We start from the raw sequence: 12,405 nt of genomic DNA on the forward strand, positions 1-12,405 counted from the left end.
TTTCTCCATCAACTTATTTCAGGCTTCACACACTCATGATGCCATCACGGAAGCTGCCCAGCTGATGAAGGAAGCAGTGGATGATATCATGGTTACCTTGAATGAAGCTGCCAGCGAAGTAGGGATGGTGGGCAACATGGTGGACTCCATAGCTGAAGCCATGAGCAAGGTCTGTACGAGTCACCCGGGATCCCGTCTCATTGCTGTTTCCCAAGGCCCCTGGAATATGTGATTATCCCAAAGCACCCAGGAAGACTCAAATTGAGGTTGCAGCTATCAAAAACTTGTTGTTGATTATATCAATAATTGCCTTCCTTGGTAGCCATATAACAGATTGAGGTATCTGTGATTCAAGGACTTGGGGGGAGAGGGGAGACACATGCAGACTCCCACCCCTCAGTCCCAGGCACTAATGATACCATTCCTATTTTGCGTAATTTAGACCAGTCAGTGTGGGTTTTCTGGTTACAGTAGACCTTTTCCACTTATGGGAACAGGGTCTAGATCTCCTGCCATTTTGATCACCTTTCTTCTTCCTCTTCAACCCCCATTGCAGCTGGACGAGGGCACACCACCAGAACCCAATGGAACTTACGTTGACTATCAGACCACTGTAGTCAAATACTCCAAAGCCATTGCAGTGACAGCCCAAGAAATGGTAAGATCTGTTGATGGCAGCAAAATGCATTGAGGTGCACCTTAAGTGATGGCCAACAGAAGCCTTTGGGAACCTAAGAAGATCCAGCTGCTGGATCAGACCAAAGGATAATCTAGTGCAGTATCCTGTTTCTCACAATGTAGTGCAAGTGAGGCATGTTCACCTCTTCTTTCTTCACATTCTTTCAGATGACGAAGGCAGTTACTAATCCAGAGGAGCTGGGAGGACTCGCCTCACAAATGACCACAGACTACGGTCACTTGGCATTCCAGGGACGGATGGCAGCCGCTACAGCAGAACCAGAGGAGGTCTTGAGCCCTTGGTCTTGTTTGGGGTTAATAAGCATGCAGTGATGGGACCAACTTTGGGGGGAGGGCCCAGGCAACATCAGAGTTCTCCTTCCGCCCGCCCTCCACACTCTCTGTTCTTAAATTGCTGCCCCAAAGAAAGTACCCCGCCCCACCCCCACCCCACCCCATTGGAACCTTGCTGCTTGTGCAGAAAAATCCTCCAATGGTGCCATTGATTTGTGCAAAGTTGGGGTTTTGCCTGCTGTCTTCATCAAGCCAATAAAAAGGCAGAATATAAATTTAAGCAATGTTTGAATTTATTTATTATCTGTTCATTTGTTTTTGTTTTTTGTCACATATACATGCCTCCTTTTTCTCCAAGGAGCTCAAGGTGGCATGCATAGTTCTCTTCATTTAATCCCCACAACAACCTTGTGAGGTAGGTTAGGCTGAGAGGCGGTGGCTTGCCCAGGCCACCCAGTGACATTTATGGCTAAGCAGGGATTTGAACTCTAGTCCCCCAGGTCCTAATCAGACACTCTAACCCAGGCTTCCTCAACCTCGGCCCTCCAGTGGTTTTGAGACTACAATTCCTATCATCCCTGACCACTGGTCCTGCTAGCTAGGGACCATGGGAGTTGCAGGCCAAAAACATCTGGAGGGCTGAGGTTGAGGAAGCCTGCTCTAACCACTGCACCGCACTGGCTTTCCAGGTAGGAAAAGGAAAATGGCCTGTAAGCAAACCAAACTGTGCTAATTTTAATCAAAGTGCAGTACCCCATGTCCTGCTAACAAGCAGTAGCTAGAGGGAATCAGTGGAAAGGGTGTGGGGGCCCTCTGAACCTGCCCTCCATTCTGTAATTCAAGTACTGGGTATAAGTAGCAGTAATAGCAATTCTGCAAGCAGGAACCTTTAGAGTCTCTCAGACTTGTGGAAAGACGCACTTTTTGGTGCACTTGCAGTTAACCAATTGAAGGTAAGAGACCCATGAAGACCAGCAGCTTTGATTTTGACTGCTATCCATTCATCATGGCATCCCTATTCCTTCTTTTAGCCTGGCAGGATATTATTATTATTATTATTATTATTATTATTATTATTATTATTATTATTATTATTAGAATTATTATTATTCTAACCTCAGTGTAGAACTGTACAACTGCTAAAGAGATGGGGCCACTAATGCTAGGTACTGAACACCTGGAAAAATAATTTGAGTGTTCAGTTGTCTCCTAAAGCAATTAAAAGTGGGAGACAATTGGATCTGCACTGGGAGGGAGTTCTATAAAAAGGGTGCTGCCACTGAGAAGGCCCTGTCCCTCAAATCATACTCATCAGGTTTGTCATAAGGGTATCTTATAAACCTGTCCAGGAACTGTTCCATAATAGGGAAATGCATCCAAGTGGTGTGCCAAGGTTTGCCTAACACTGCTGCCTTTACCTCCTTTACAAATAACTTGCAACACTTTCTTTTCCTTTTTCTCCACTCTGTTCCTCTCCACACCAACCACTTGGCTATCCAGATAGGCTTCCAGATCAGAACGCGGGTTCAGGAACTTGGCCACAGCTGCATCTTCCTGGTCCAGAAGGCTGGTGCTCTACAGATATGTCCCACTGATAGCTACACCAAGAGGGAGCTGATAGAGTGTGCTCGGGCGGTCAGCGAGAAGGTGGGTGCCCCCAACTTCAGTGGTGTGAGCTTAGACACCTCCTGGTCCCCTGTGCATCACTGAGAATAATGTCCTCTTCTAAGACAGGGTTGTAGCAATCCTTGATCAGAAACAGGGTTCGGGGCAGCCTGCCCACACCAAAGCACCCCAGTAATCTCACTTTGCCTCCACTGATGCTGCTGTCACCTGCTAAGTCAGGTATCAAGCCCCCCTTTTTATAGTGGGTGCTTGGAAGCATCCACAAATACTTGGAAGGCGTCCATAGAGACTTCTAAAAGGGAACCTCCTCAATATTAAGGGCAGGTTGAAATCTCTTGCTATCATGACATCCTGCTGGGTTACACCATAGTGTTGTTTATTTACTGTTCTTATGGGTTGTGTCCAGCTATGCCCTAGTGAAAGTGAAGTGAACGTACCTAAGTTAATTGTGTTCATTAATTTCACTGGGTCTGCTCTGAGTAGGATTTTGCTTGTTCCTCTTGACAGGTGTCCTTAGTTCTGTCAGCCCTGCAGGCAGGCAACAAAGGCACCCAGGCGTGCATCACCGCTGCCAGCGCCGTCTCAGGCATCATCGCTGACCTGGACACCACCATCATGTTCGCCACGGCTGGAACGCTGAATGCTGAGAACAACGAATCATTTGCAGACCACAGGTCAGTGTGGCCGCAGGATTTCAGACCAGGGGCATGTGAAAAGGGGGCAGGGCTGTCAGAGGCAAAACTGAACCATAGGATGCAGGAATCCTGGAAGAGTTTTCAGGGGGGATGTAAGGTGCTCTGACATGAAATTAAAAATTGAGTTCGGGGGAAACTAGTGGAGTACTGGGGATGTATAAGTGATAATGAAATAACGTTAGTGGCATTTAAAGAAGCTCTGTAAAAACTCAAGAAATATTGTAAGAAAGAAAAACAGGGGTGGAAGGGTAGGTTAAAAGGCAATAGAAAATTTAGGAAATGTGTAATTAAAATGTTCAATTCGGATGATTGTCAGAAAGGCTGATGGAAGTCCAAAAATGGAAAAAATTATTAAGTTGTAATGTATATCTATTTTTCTTGATGAAAATTAATAAAAATATTATTAAAAAAAAGAAATTAAAAATTGAGTTCAAAAGGGATCCCATCTAGACCGAAACGATGCAGTCAGTGAATGGTAGAAGAACTCAAAGCTTCCTGGTCAGAGTGAGGCCTGTCCACTCTTAACCTCAGCTCAGTCACCCTCCCCATGCTTTAGCTCTCAGTTTAGCTGCCCCACTCCCACCCCCACAGCAAATCTGTACTCTGCCCCTGGGGCACTGCAGCCTGCCACAAATGCATATATGGAAGTGCAAACGAACCTTGTTCTGAGTAGACCAATATGTTACCATGGATTTTTGTACATATCAGGGTGGCCAGCCTTTGACTCTTGAGAAGTTGGATTCCCAAGTCCCATCTGCACCAGCCAGCATGCTCAAGGATGGCTCTGTGCGCATTGTTTAGGCCTATTCCATTTATCAAATAAGTTGTACAGGTTTTTATTCAGAAGCCTTCCAAACCTGTCTAACCTAAAACTAAAGTGGAACAGATGAAACATCTGCATTTGCCAGGAGAAATGAAGTCTCTCCCAGAGCTCTTATAAACCATTGTCTGTTTCAAGCTCCAAACAGGAGTTCCTTGATGAAAAAGTGCCTCTGGTTTTCAAATTGCTTTCCATTACTTTTACTCCAAAAATAATAATAAATCCATAGTGATTCTGAAAGACACAAAACCGTATTGTGTCTGGGATGAAAAAGTCTCTTTGGGAAGGAGCCCAATAAGCAAATGGCTTGAAAAACCTATTAGGAAAGGCAGTTCTAAAATATTCTCTCTATTTATTTCCCTTCAATGCATAATTCCACTTTAATGAAAGCTTTCTACAGAAAGCCCTGAAAGACATTTGGGGTATTCTGAAACTTCCTCAGCTTTTTGGATCATTCTTAAATTTTACTTTTCAATGCAAAAAGACTCAATAAAGCTTTGTTGCTGTTTTTGAAAAACATGTTCCAAGCCACTAGTTTCAGAATAATAAACTGATTCTCTTCCAGGCACAAAACAAGATCAGGCTAGCAGCAGCATTGTTTTTTGGATAGGATAAATATGGGCTAGAGAAAACTGAAGCTAGAGGTATATTTAACCAGTAAAGCGAGGAAGATGTTTTAATCTCCTTTTGCCTAAGTTAGGGTCGTCGTCCCCATACACATATTTTATGAGTTTTTATACTACTTGAACAGCTGGTGCCTTGGCTGTAAATTACCACCTGATCAATGAAATGAGCCTAGTATTCTGTTGCTCACGTGTGGGGGTGTATGGTCCACAGTGCAGAATACAGTCATACCTTGTGTTGCGTTAGGTTCATGTTGCGTCTTTTCGGCTTACGAACACAGCAAACCCGGAAGTGTATACTTCTGGGTTTCGCTGCTTGCGTGTGTGCAGAAGCGGCGCTCTAGTTACGGACTTTTCGGGGTGCAAACAGCACCCCGGAACAGATCAAGTCCGTAACTAGAGGTATCACAGTAATAGCATTTTCAAAATGTCAGGAACCTTGGTTTTGACGTTTGAAACATGCCTCTAGCTCTTGTTGTCATGCTGAAATCCCTTAAAATAATTTGGTTTGTTTCTTCTCATTTTCATCCTACAGAGCATTATAATTCCAGAGAACTGCTTTTAGAATTATTCTCTTGGCAGTTCTGTATCTATTTGGGGGAGAACAGTATTTATATGTCTCTGGCGTCACTACATTCTGCTCCTTGGCTCCCTATATGCAAAGTTGCTCACAGAATTTGCACAACTCAATAAACCAGTAAAGCAGTGGTGTTCAGAGCTCATATCATAACAGGGACAGTGTCTTCTTCTTCACAGAACTTAGATGTGTCCTGCTAGTTGGAGTATCTGGTCCATTGGCTAGGACCCCGTTTTGCCCTTCACAGCAGTGTCCTGCCTCCCTGCCTGTCTTCCAGGAATGTTTGGTGGTGGGTTTTCTACTTTGGCCATGCTCAGGCACCCATGGAACCTCAGCAAATGGCCAGCCCCTTCTCTTGGAATCAGTGAGGGGTGGTCATGCTCTCACTGCTGTCAAAATGCTTCCTGCCCACATCTGCAACTTCAAAGTTCAGGTGAAATCTCTCCCACTCTTCACATTCACCAGACGGTGGCAGCACACTCACAGCAATGAGCTGGGAAATGGCGGGACCTGGTGGTTTTTAATGTTGTGTTACTAGTTCCACCCATTTTCATATCAGAAAGCAGGCCAGAACTCCCCACCCCACCCACCTGCCAGCTAATCTACATTGATCTTGGAAACTGTTGTTTGAAAGTTACAGCATTTCACTCAAGAACCAGTTTATTATTTTGTGAACCATGAGTTTGTCAGAGACATAAGACTTAGCTTCCTGAGAATCTCAGCACCTTGCTTATTTTAAGAGCATGCTGTTAGTCCTTGCAGTTGCAAAGATGTGCTTTGAAGTGTGTGAGCAAAGTCTTGGGGGCTGCTATGCATCCTTCCACTGGGTGTAATGGACACAGTTGCATATGAAAAAGTTTTTGTTATTGGCAGCCTACAAATGAAGTTAGTATGCTAAGGACACAGTAGAGTCTAGTGAATATTGCAGCAGGAGGGACTTTATCATTTTACGTGTAAAACAACACAATCAATTGGCTGATGATCAATTGGCTAAGGAGTAAACAAATAGTCAAACACCAGTAGCCCATCTGCCAAACTTAAGGTGCTGCTAGGGCAGCATTTATATTTTCTTCCTTTTCTTTAAAATATTTTAATGCTCCACCAAGGGATTTTTTGCACAAAATATGACATAAGGTACAAGTATAGGCATTTCAATCACATCTCATCCTAAGTCTTTGCTGGCCAGTAGCATCCTCTGAGGTAACGGAACACTCCCACCAGTCAGTGTGGAAGGCCACACATTTCGCTGTTCACCCCTTCACTCTCAAGCCCTTTTGCTCCTCGAAAACCTGCTCCAGAGGGTTGGAGAGCCCTCCAGAGCAGCATGAGATGGGCCACAGGGGGAAACGGCAGAAACTTCCCCTGGATCCCAGTTCCTTTCATATAACATCTGGCTCCATTGTTTTGTTTCCTTACAAAACATATGGTATGTATCGAATGACCATCCACACAGTCCATTTAAAGCCTTCTTATGCCATCTTATGCCAGCTGTGGCTTCCCAGAAGGAATCCTGGGAACTGTAGTTTGGTAAGATTGCTGAGATTCGTTAGGAGACCAAGACCCCTAAGAAACAACAGTTCCCAGGAACTGTTCCCAGAAACTTGAGGGGGAGCCATGACTGTTAAAGAAGTATAAGAGGGCTTTAAATGGATGGTTCAGATGTGAAGCAATACAGATCTTTCCTTGGTCCATGTCAGAGTGTCTCATACCAGATTATTTAGTCAACAAAGAAGAATGGTGGGGCACACCTCCAGATGTTGTTGGGACTCTGCTCCTGTCAACATCTGCATGCCCAAAAGGTCGGGGAGGATGATGGGAGTTGTAGTTCAGCAGCAGCTGATGAGCCAAAGGTTCTCCACCTGTTCTGCACACTTTTTACATACAGCACAATCCAGGTTTGGCACAGCCAAAGCTTTTCCCACATTCCATGCACTTAAATGGTCTCCTCCCAAAGGAGAAGTCATTGCAACTTCTGTACAAAGCTCAGAAAGCAAATCCATCTGCTCAAACTTAACTTTGCAACTTTTTCCTTGGGAAGGTTATCTTAAAAGCCCTTGCAGGTCCTCTGCAAGAGTGCAGATGAGTACCAATTGAGTCTTCTCCCACCCCACCTCCCTCTTGTCTTTTTCCAGGGAAAATATTCTGAAGACAGCAAAAGCTCTGGTTGAAGACACAAAGCTGTTGGTATCTGGGGCTGCCTCAAGCCAGGAGAAGCTTGCTCAAGCAGCACAGTCATCCGCAAGCACCATCACTCAACTAGCCGAGGTTGTGAAATTGGGAGCAGCCAGCCTGGGATCAGGTGACCCAGAAACACAGGTGAGAGGGTCCAGCGCTGGCAGTTTTCAGCTTCCTGAGATGCTCTGTTTTTGATCCAAGTTAAATATATATGTATTACCTTCGACCTGGACAGTGGAGGAGAGAGCTGTTGATGTCTCCTAGCCATGATGGCCATGCTCTGCCTCCATAGTTGGAGACAGTAATGCTTCTGGAAACTGCAGGAGGAGAGAGGGCTCTTGTTCTTGAATCCTCTTGTGGGTTTCACACAGGCATCTCGTTGGCCACTGGGAGAACAGGGTGCTGGACTAGATGGCCCACTGGCCTGATCCAGCAGGCTGTTCAGTAGCAGGCAGGGCCAAAGGTGTAAATGGATGAAGCAACAGATGTAGACATCAGTCCAGCCACATAAATGTCAGAGGTGACACACACACACACACACATACACACTTCCATCATCAGTCCAGGCAAGCAAGAGGGTTTATGGTACTTCAAAGACAAATTTCATCCCATCAGAAGTACATGAGGAAAGTGAGGATTGGGGCCAGTGGGAGACATGGCCTGGGAAGAGACCTGAGGCTCAGTGTGAGTAGAACCCCTTTCTATGAATTCAAAGCCACTGTCATATATTGGGACACACCAACTCCAATTCCTGCATATACAGATGATCACCTGGTACCTCCAGCCATAATGGATCTGGCGTTAAAACATTTGCTGAGCAGGAAAGCAACATCTTAAGGAGCCTGAAACCATTTTATAACTAGTGTGGATATGAAGTCACCAGCAATTCAGACAGAAGCCAAGGCTTGAGAAGCTTGTGTGAATACAACAACAGAAGTACCACTTCCAGGTTCATTTGTGTGCATCTTGAGATGTACACCCCGCTTACATTTCACCTCTTCTGAAGCTTGCAAAGTGCCACAGTATCTCAACTTTCTTTTCTTCCCATCCTTCCAGGTTGTGCTGATCAATGCTATTAAGGATGTGGCAAAGGCCTTGTCTGACCTCATAGGCGCAACCAAAGGAGCCGCCAGCAAGCCTGCAGATGACCCATCCATGTACCAGCTCAAGGGAGCAGCAAAGGTAAGAAATGTGTTGGCTTTCCATTTGCAAGTTCCACACCTGGCCATCTGAGCTCGGTAAGGACCTCACTTGTTCTCCAAGAACTCTCAAAGGTCGTAGACAAAGGCTCTGATATTACATCCACACACTCAGTAGGGAGTCACCTATCATCACCACCACGTCTCTTCCTCCTCTGGGGAGTGGCAGGAATCATTCTATGGACTGTGCCTTCCAAAGGCTGCTTGGAGTGTTCTGGGGTCTGCGCCTGCTTCTCCTGAGTTTTCCCCACTTGTCTATTGAAGCTTAGTTTGATACTGTTGGGATAATTGGCAAAGGCAGGATGGCCGCTTGAGCATTCTGTGATGAGAGCTGGCAGTTGAGCAGTTTCCTTCTCCTGACTTTCCAGGTAATGGTAACAAACGTCACATCACTCCTGAAGACTGTGAAAGCCGTAGAAGATGAAGCTACGCGAGGGACAAGAGCGCTTGAGGCTACGATTGAGTACATCAAGCAAGAACTCACGGTAAAGGCTTTGTATAATGATGCTTGCGAAATCTCTAGAAGTAGCAAGCAAGTCCCCGACCCAATGCATTAAAAATAAATAAACTGAGGATTACTGCAGCTATTTTTCAGGCCAGCTCCTATTCTGTCCTCATACAGCACAGTTCAGCTTTTGTAAAATTTGCAGTGCAATGCTGTGCATGTCTACATTATAAAATATGTGCACCCCACCACCAGATTTAGTTCCAGGCAATTTACAAAATTAACATATCAATAACCATTTTTTAAGTAATAAAAACAACCAGCAAATTAAAGCAGTGTTCAGCACAATGTTTAAATGTTTAAACTACAATCCTAGAACAGTTAATTGGAAGTAAGTCTCATTTAATTCATTGGTACTTAACTTCTGAGCAGACATGCATAGGATTATGCTGTAAAATAGTTATGTCTGCATGTTTTTTGCTGTACTTAATTGCTGTTTTATTGTAACTAAATTTGTTTGTATGGCCATTCTCAATTCTAATTGAAAAGGCACCTACTCAGCAAAGGCTGCTTCAGAGGCTGTGATTTTATTTTTAAATGAAGTCTGTGAGCAAGTCAACTCTAGCCTGCATTGTCAGCGGTCAGGGATTATGAGAGCTGTAGTCCCTCAGCATCTGGAGTGCCACAGATTTCCCATCCCTGATATAAATCATTATGCAAAGTTGTTGGGGTGGAGGGAGGCATTAGCATTTCATTAAAGAAATACTGTAAATCTGGTTGCTACAGTGTGCAGACTGGCTTCCTTCTGTCCATAGAACTGGAACCATCATCCTGTGGGTGGCAAGTAGACATAGTAGGCTGTCATTGGTCCATGTCTACTATTACTCTGATTTAGGAGTGGCTTTCTTCAGCCGCTGTACATGAGATTCCAATCTTGGTACCTTATATGCTATCATGTTGGGGTGTAAGTCAGGTATACTGCTGAATGGATGTAGTGTAGGCCCTCTAACATTGGAGGAAGAGAAGACCCACTTCTGGGAACCAGATTTAAGTGGGAGCAAAGAGAAGGGTGAAATAGACGGGTAATGAAGTGGCTGGTTCCTGTGTCTAAATGGAGGCATGTGTGGTTCTGTCCAAAGAATATCAGGAACATAAACCTCTTCGCTGGGAGATGATTTTGTTTGAGGTGGGGGGGGGGAAACCAGCTGTTTTCCACTTAAATGCCTTGCTTTTTGACATTTTGGAGGCTGTTTCCATGCCAGAGTTTAACCCTTCCAAACCAAGCATGTTTGGGGCTGGGGGCTTGCTTGTAGGTGTTTCAGTCAAAAGATATTCCTGAAAAGAACTCATCACCTGAAGAATCGATCCGGATGACGAAAGGCATCACCATGGCGACAGCCAAAGCCGTAGCAGCTGGGAACTCATGCCGACAGGAGGACGTGATTGCCACAGCCAACCTGAGCCGCAAAGCTGTAGCTGACATGCTGATAGCTTGCAAGGTACAGACGCATCGCTGAGCTGGGTGGGAGCTTTGCTCTTCTCTTTGAACATGTCTCCTGATACTGGTATGTTGGTCTGGGTTGCTTGGGTTGATCTTTCTGGGAAATACCTGAATGAAAGGATGAAATCTGTTCTTGCAAAACAGATTTGTATTTAAATAACCTTGGTAGTGAAAATAAGTTTTTGTTGTTTGTTGACCCATTTTGGTTGTTTTTTTACTACTTTTAAGACTGAAAGTTGAAATGAGGTCATTGGTGAGATAGATATATAGATATAGATATAGATATAGAGAGAGAGATAACATTATTTTAATTTAGATTTTAATTTTTAATCTTAAACTTAATATTGCAACCAGGGAATTATAATGCTAACACTTTGTTACAGGATTATATTTAAGGATTGCAACAGAGCTTTCTACAGTGTTGTGACACGTTAGTGTGTCGGCTGCAGTGTGTAGGTGTGTCACACAAATGCTCCCCTCGCTCCTCCCGGGGCTGGAAAGGGGTTAGTTTAAGCTCCGGTTTGCTAGTAAAACTGAATTACTGCGTTGTGAAATGATGCATGTCTGAAAAGTGTGTCACCAACAGGAAAAGTTTGGAAATCTCTGGATTACAGCAAGATAACATGTGAAAAGTGCTTTGAATACTCCAAAGTGCTACATAAATACTTAGTAGCAGTATTCTTAAATTATTTTAGTGGATGCTCTCTGTATGTGCCTGCTTTGGGAACACTGACAACGTTCCTGTACATTGCTTCAGAAAACGGGGTTCTCTTTTTAATCTACCTGTCTATTGACTGTGCAATCTTATGCATGTCTACCCCAAGACTAGGTGACTATAGCCAGAGCTTTCCCTTTTCAAGTGCTGCTAGAGTGGTTATGTTTTCAGATACCGGGTTTTCTTTTTAATTGTGTTGTCTTGTTAAATGAAGAGTTTTAACATAGCGTCATCACTACCTCTCTCTTGCCTAAGCATGTTCTTTTGCATCCTTAGCAAGCTTCGTACCACCACGACGTAAGCGAAGATGTCCGGACAAGAGCTCTCCACTACGGAACAGAGTGCACCCTGGGATACCTGGAGCTGCTGGAACATGTTCTCATGGTAAGGGACAAGGGGGAAAACCCCTCCATGCCTTTTCCAAAGGACAGCAAAGGTATGTTGAGGCTAGTTTGTGATGACTGCTGTGGTTGTGATTTCCTGAGTTGTTGTGAGAGGCAAAGGACCGGCATCTCTTGGTCAGAGGGTACCAACCTGGAAGGATTGTGTTCTTCCTCATCTTTGTACATTGTGCAGGGGAGGAAGTGGTAGAACATCTGCTTTGCATGCAGAAGGTTCCAGGTCCTCTTCATCTCCAATTAAAATGGATCAGGGGACAGAAAAAGTCTCATATGCTGGGGAGCCACTGCCTGTCAGAGTGGGGGGAATGTTCTAAATTTGTTGTTTATTTATAAATTTGATTTATTAATTAACTTTGAAATATTTGTTTGCTATTTTCCTGAATAAAATTCACCTTGAGTGAATTTTGAAATGCAAATTGAAACAGTAATAAAACAGATAAGTTACAAAAGCTTCCAGAAGAAATGGCCACAATATGAAAACAAGCAGCACCAAATTACAGCAGATTTTAACAAGGCCATCAGCCAGAAGTCACTCCCAAGAGCACTCTTACAAAGGACACCTCAAACGGTAGAGGTCTTCGGGTGGTTTCTAAAAGCCTGGAGAGTGATAGCTTTTCTGAGGTCAGCTATCAGTGCGTTCCAGAGTCGTAGGACCA

General features: G+C 44.3%; 1 protein-coding gene across 5 annotated transcripts in view; it reads left to right on the forward strand.

Moving 5' to 3' along the window:
- Positions 1 to 12,405, forward strand: part of TLN2 (talin 2) — a 168,092-nt gene that overhangs the window by 138,184 nt on the left and 17,503 nt on the right. For all 5 annotated transcript variants that reach the window (XM_077918925.1, XM_077918928.1, XM_028706935.2 and 2 more), the window contains exons 41-50: positions 23 to 169; positions 557 to 658; positions 847 to 966; positions 2,473 to 2,619; positions 3,106 to 3,272; positions 7,446 to 7,629; positions 8,545 to 8,670; positions 9,056 to 9,172; positions 10,446 to 10,631; positions 11,625 to 11,732. In XM_077918925.1, coding sequence (XP_077775051.1) covers positions 23 to 169; positions 557 to 658; positions 847 to 966; positions 2,473 to 2,619; positions 3,106 to 3,272; positions 7,446 to 7,629; positions 8,545 to 8,670; positions 9,056 to 9,172; positions 10,446 to 10,631; positions 11,625 to 11,732 — 1,404 coding nt within the window. The remainder of the gene's footprint in view (positions 1 to 22; positions 170 to 556; positions 659 to 846; positions 967 to 2,472; positions 2,620 to 3,105; positions 3,273 to 7,445; positions 7,630 to 8,544; positions 8,671 to 9,055; positions 9,173 to 10,445; positions 10,632 to 11,624; positions 11,733 to 12,405) is intronic.

This window comes from Podarcis muralis, chromosome 14, assembly GCF_964188315.1.
Source record: "Podarcis muralis chromosome 14, rPodMur119.hap1.1, whole genome shotgun sequence".
NCBI lineage: Eukaryota > Metazoa > Chordata > Lepidosauria > Squamata > Lacertidae > Podarcis > Podarcis muralis.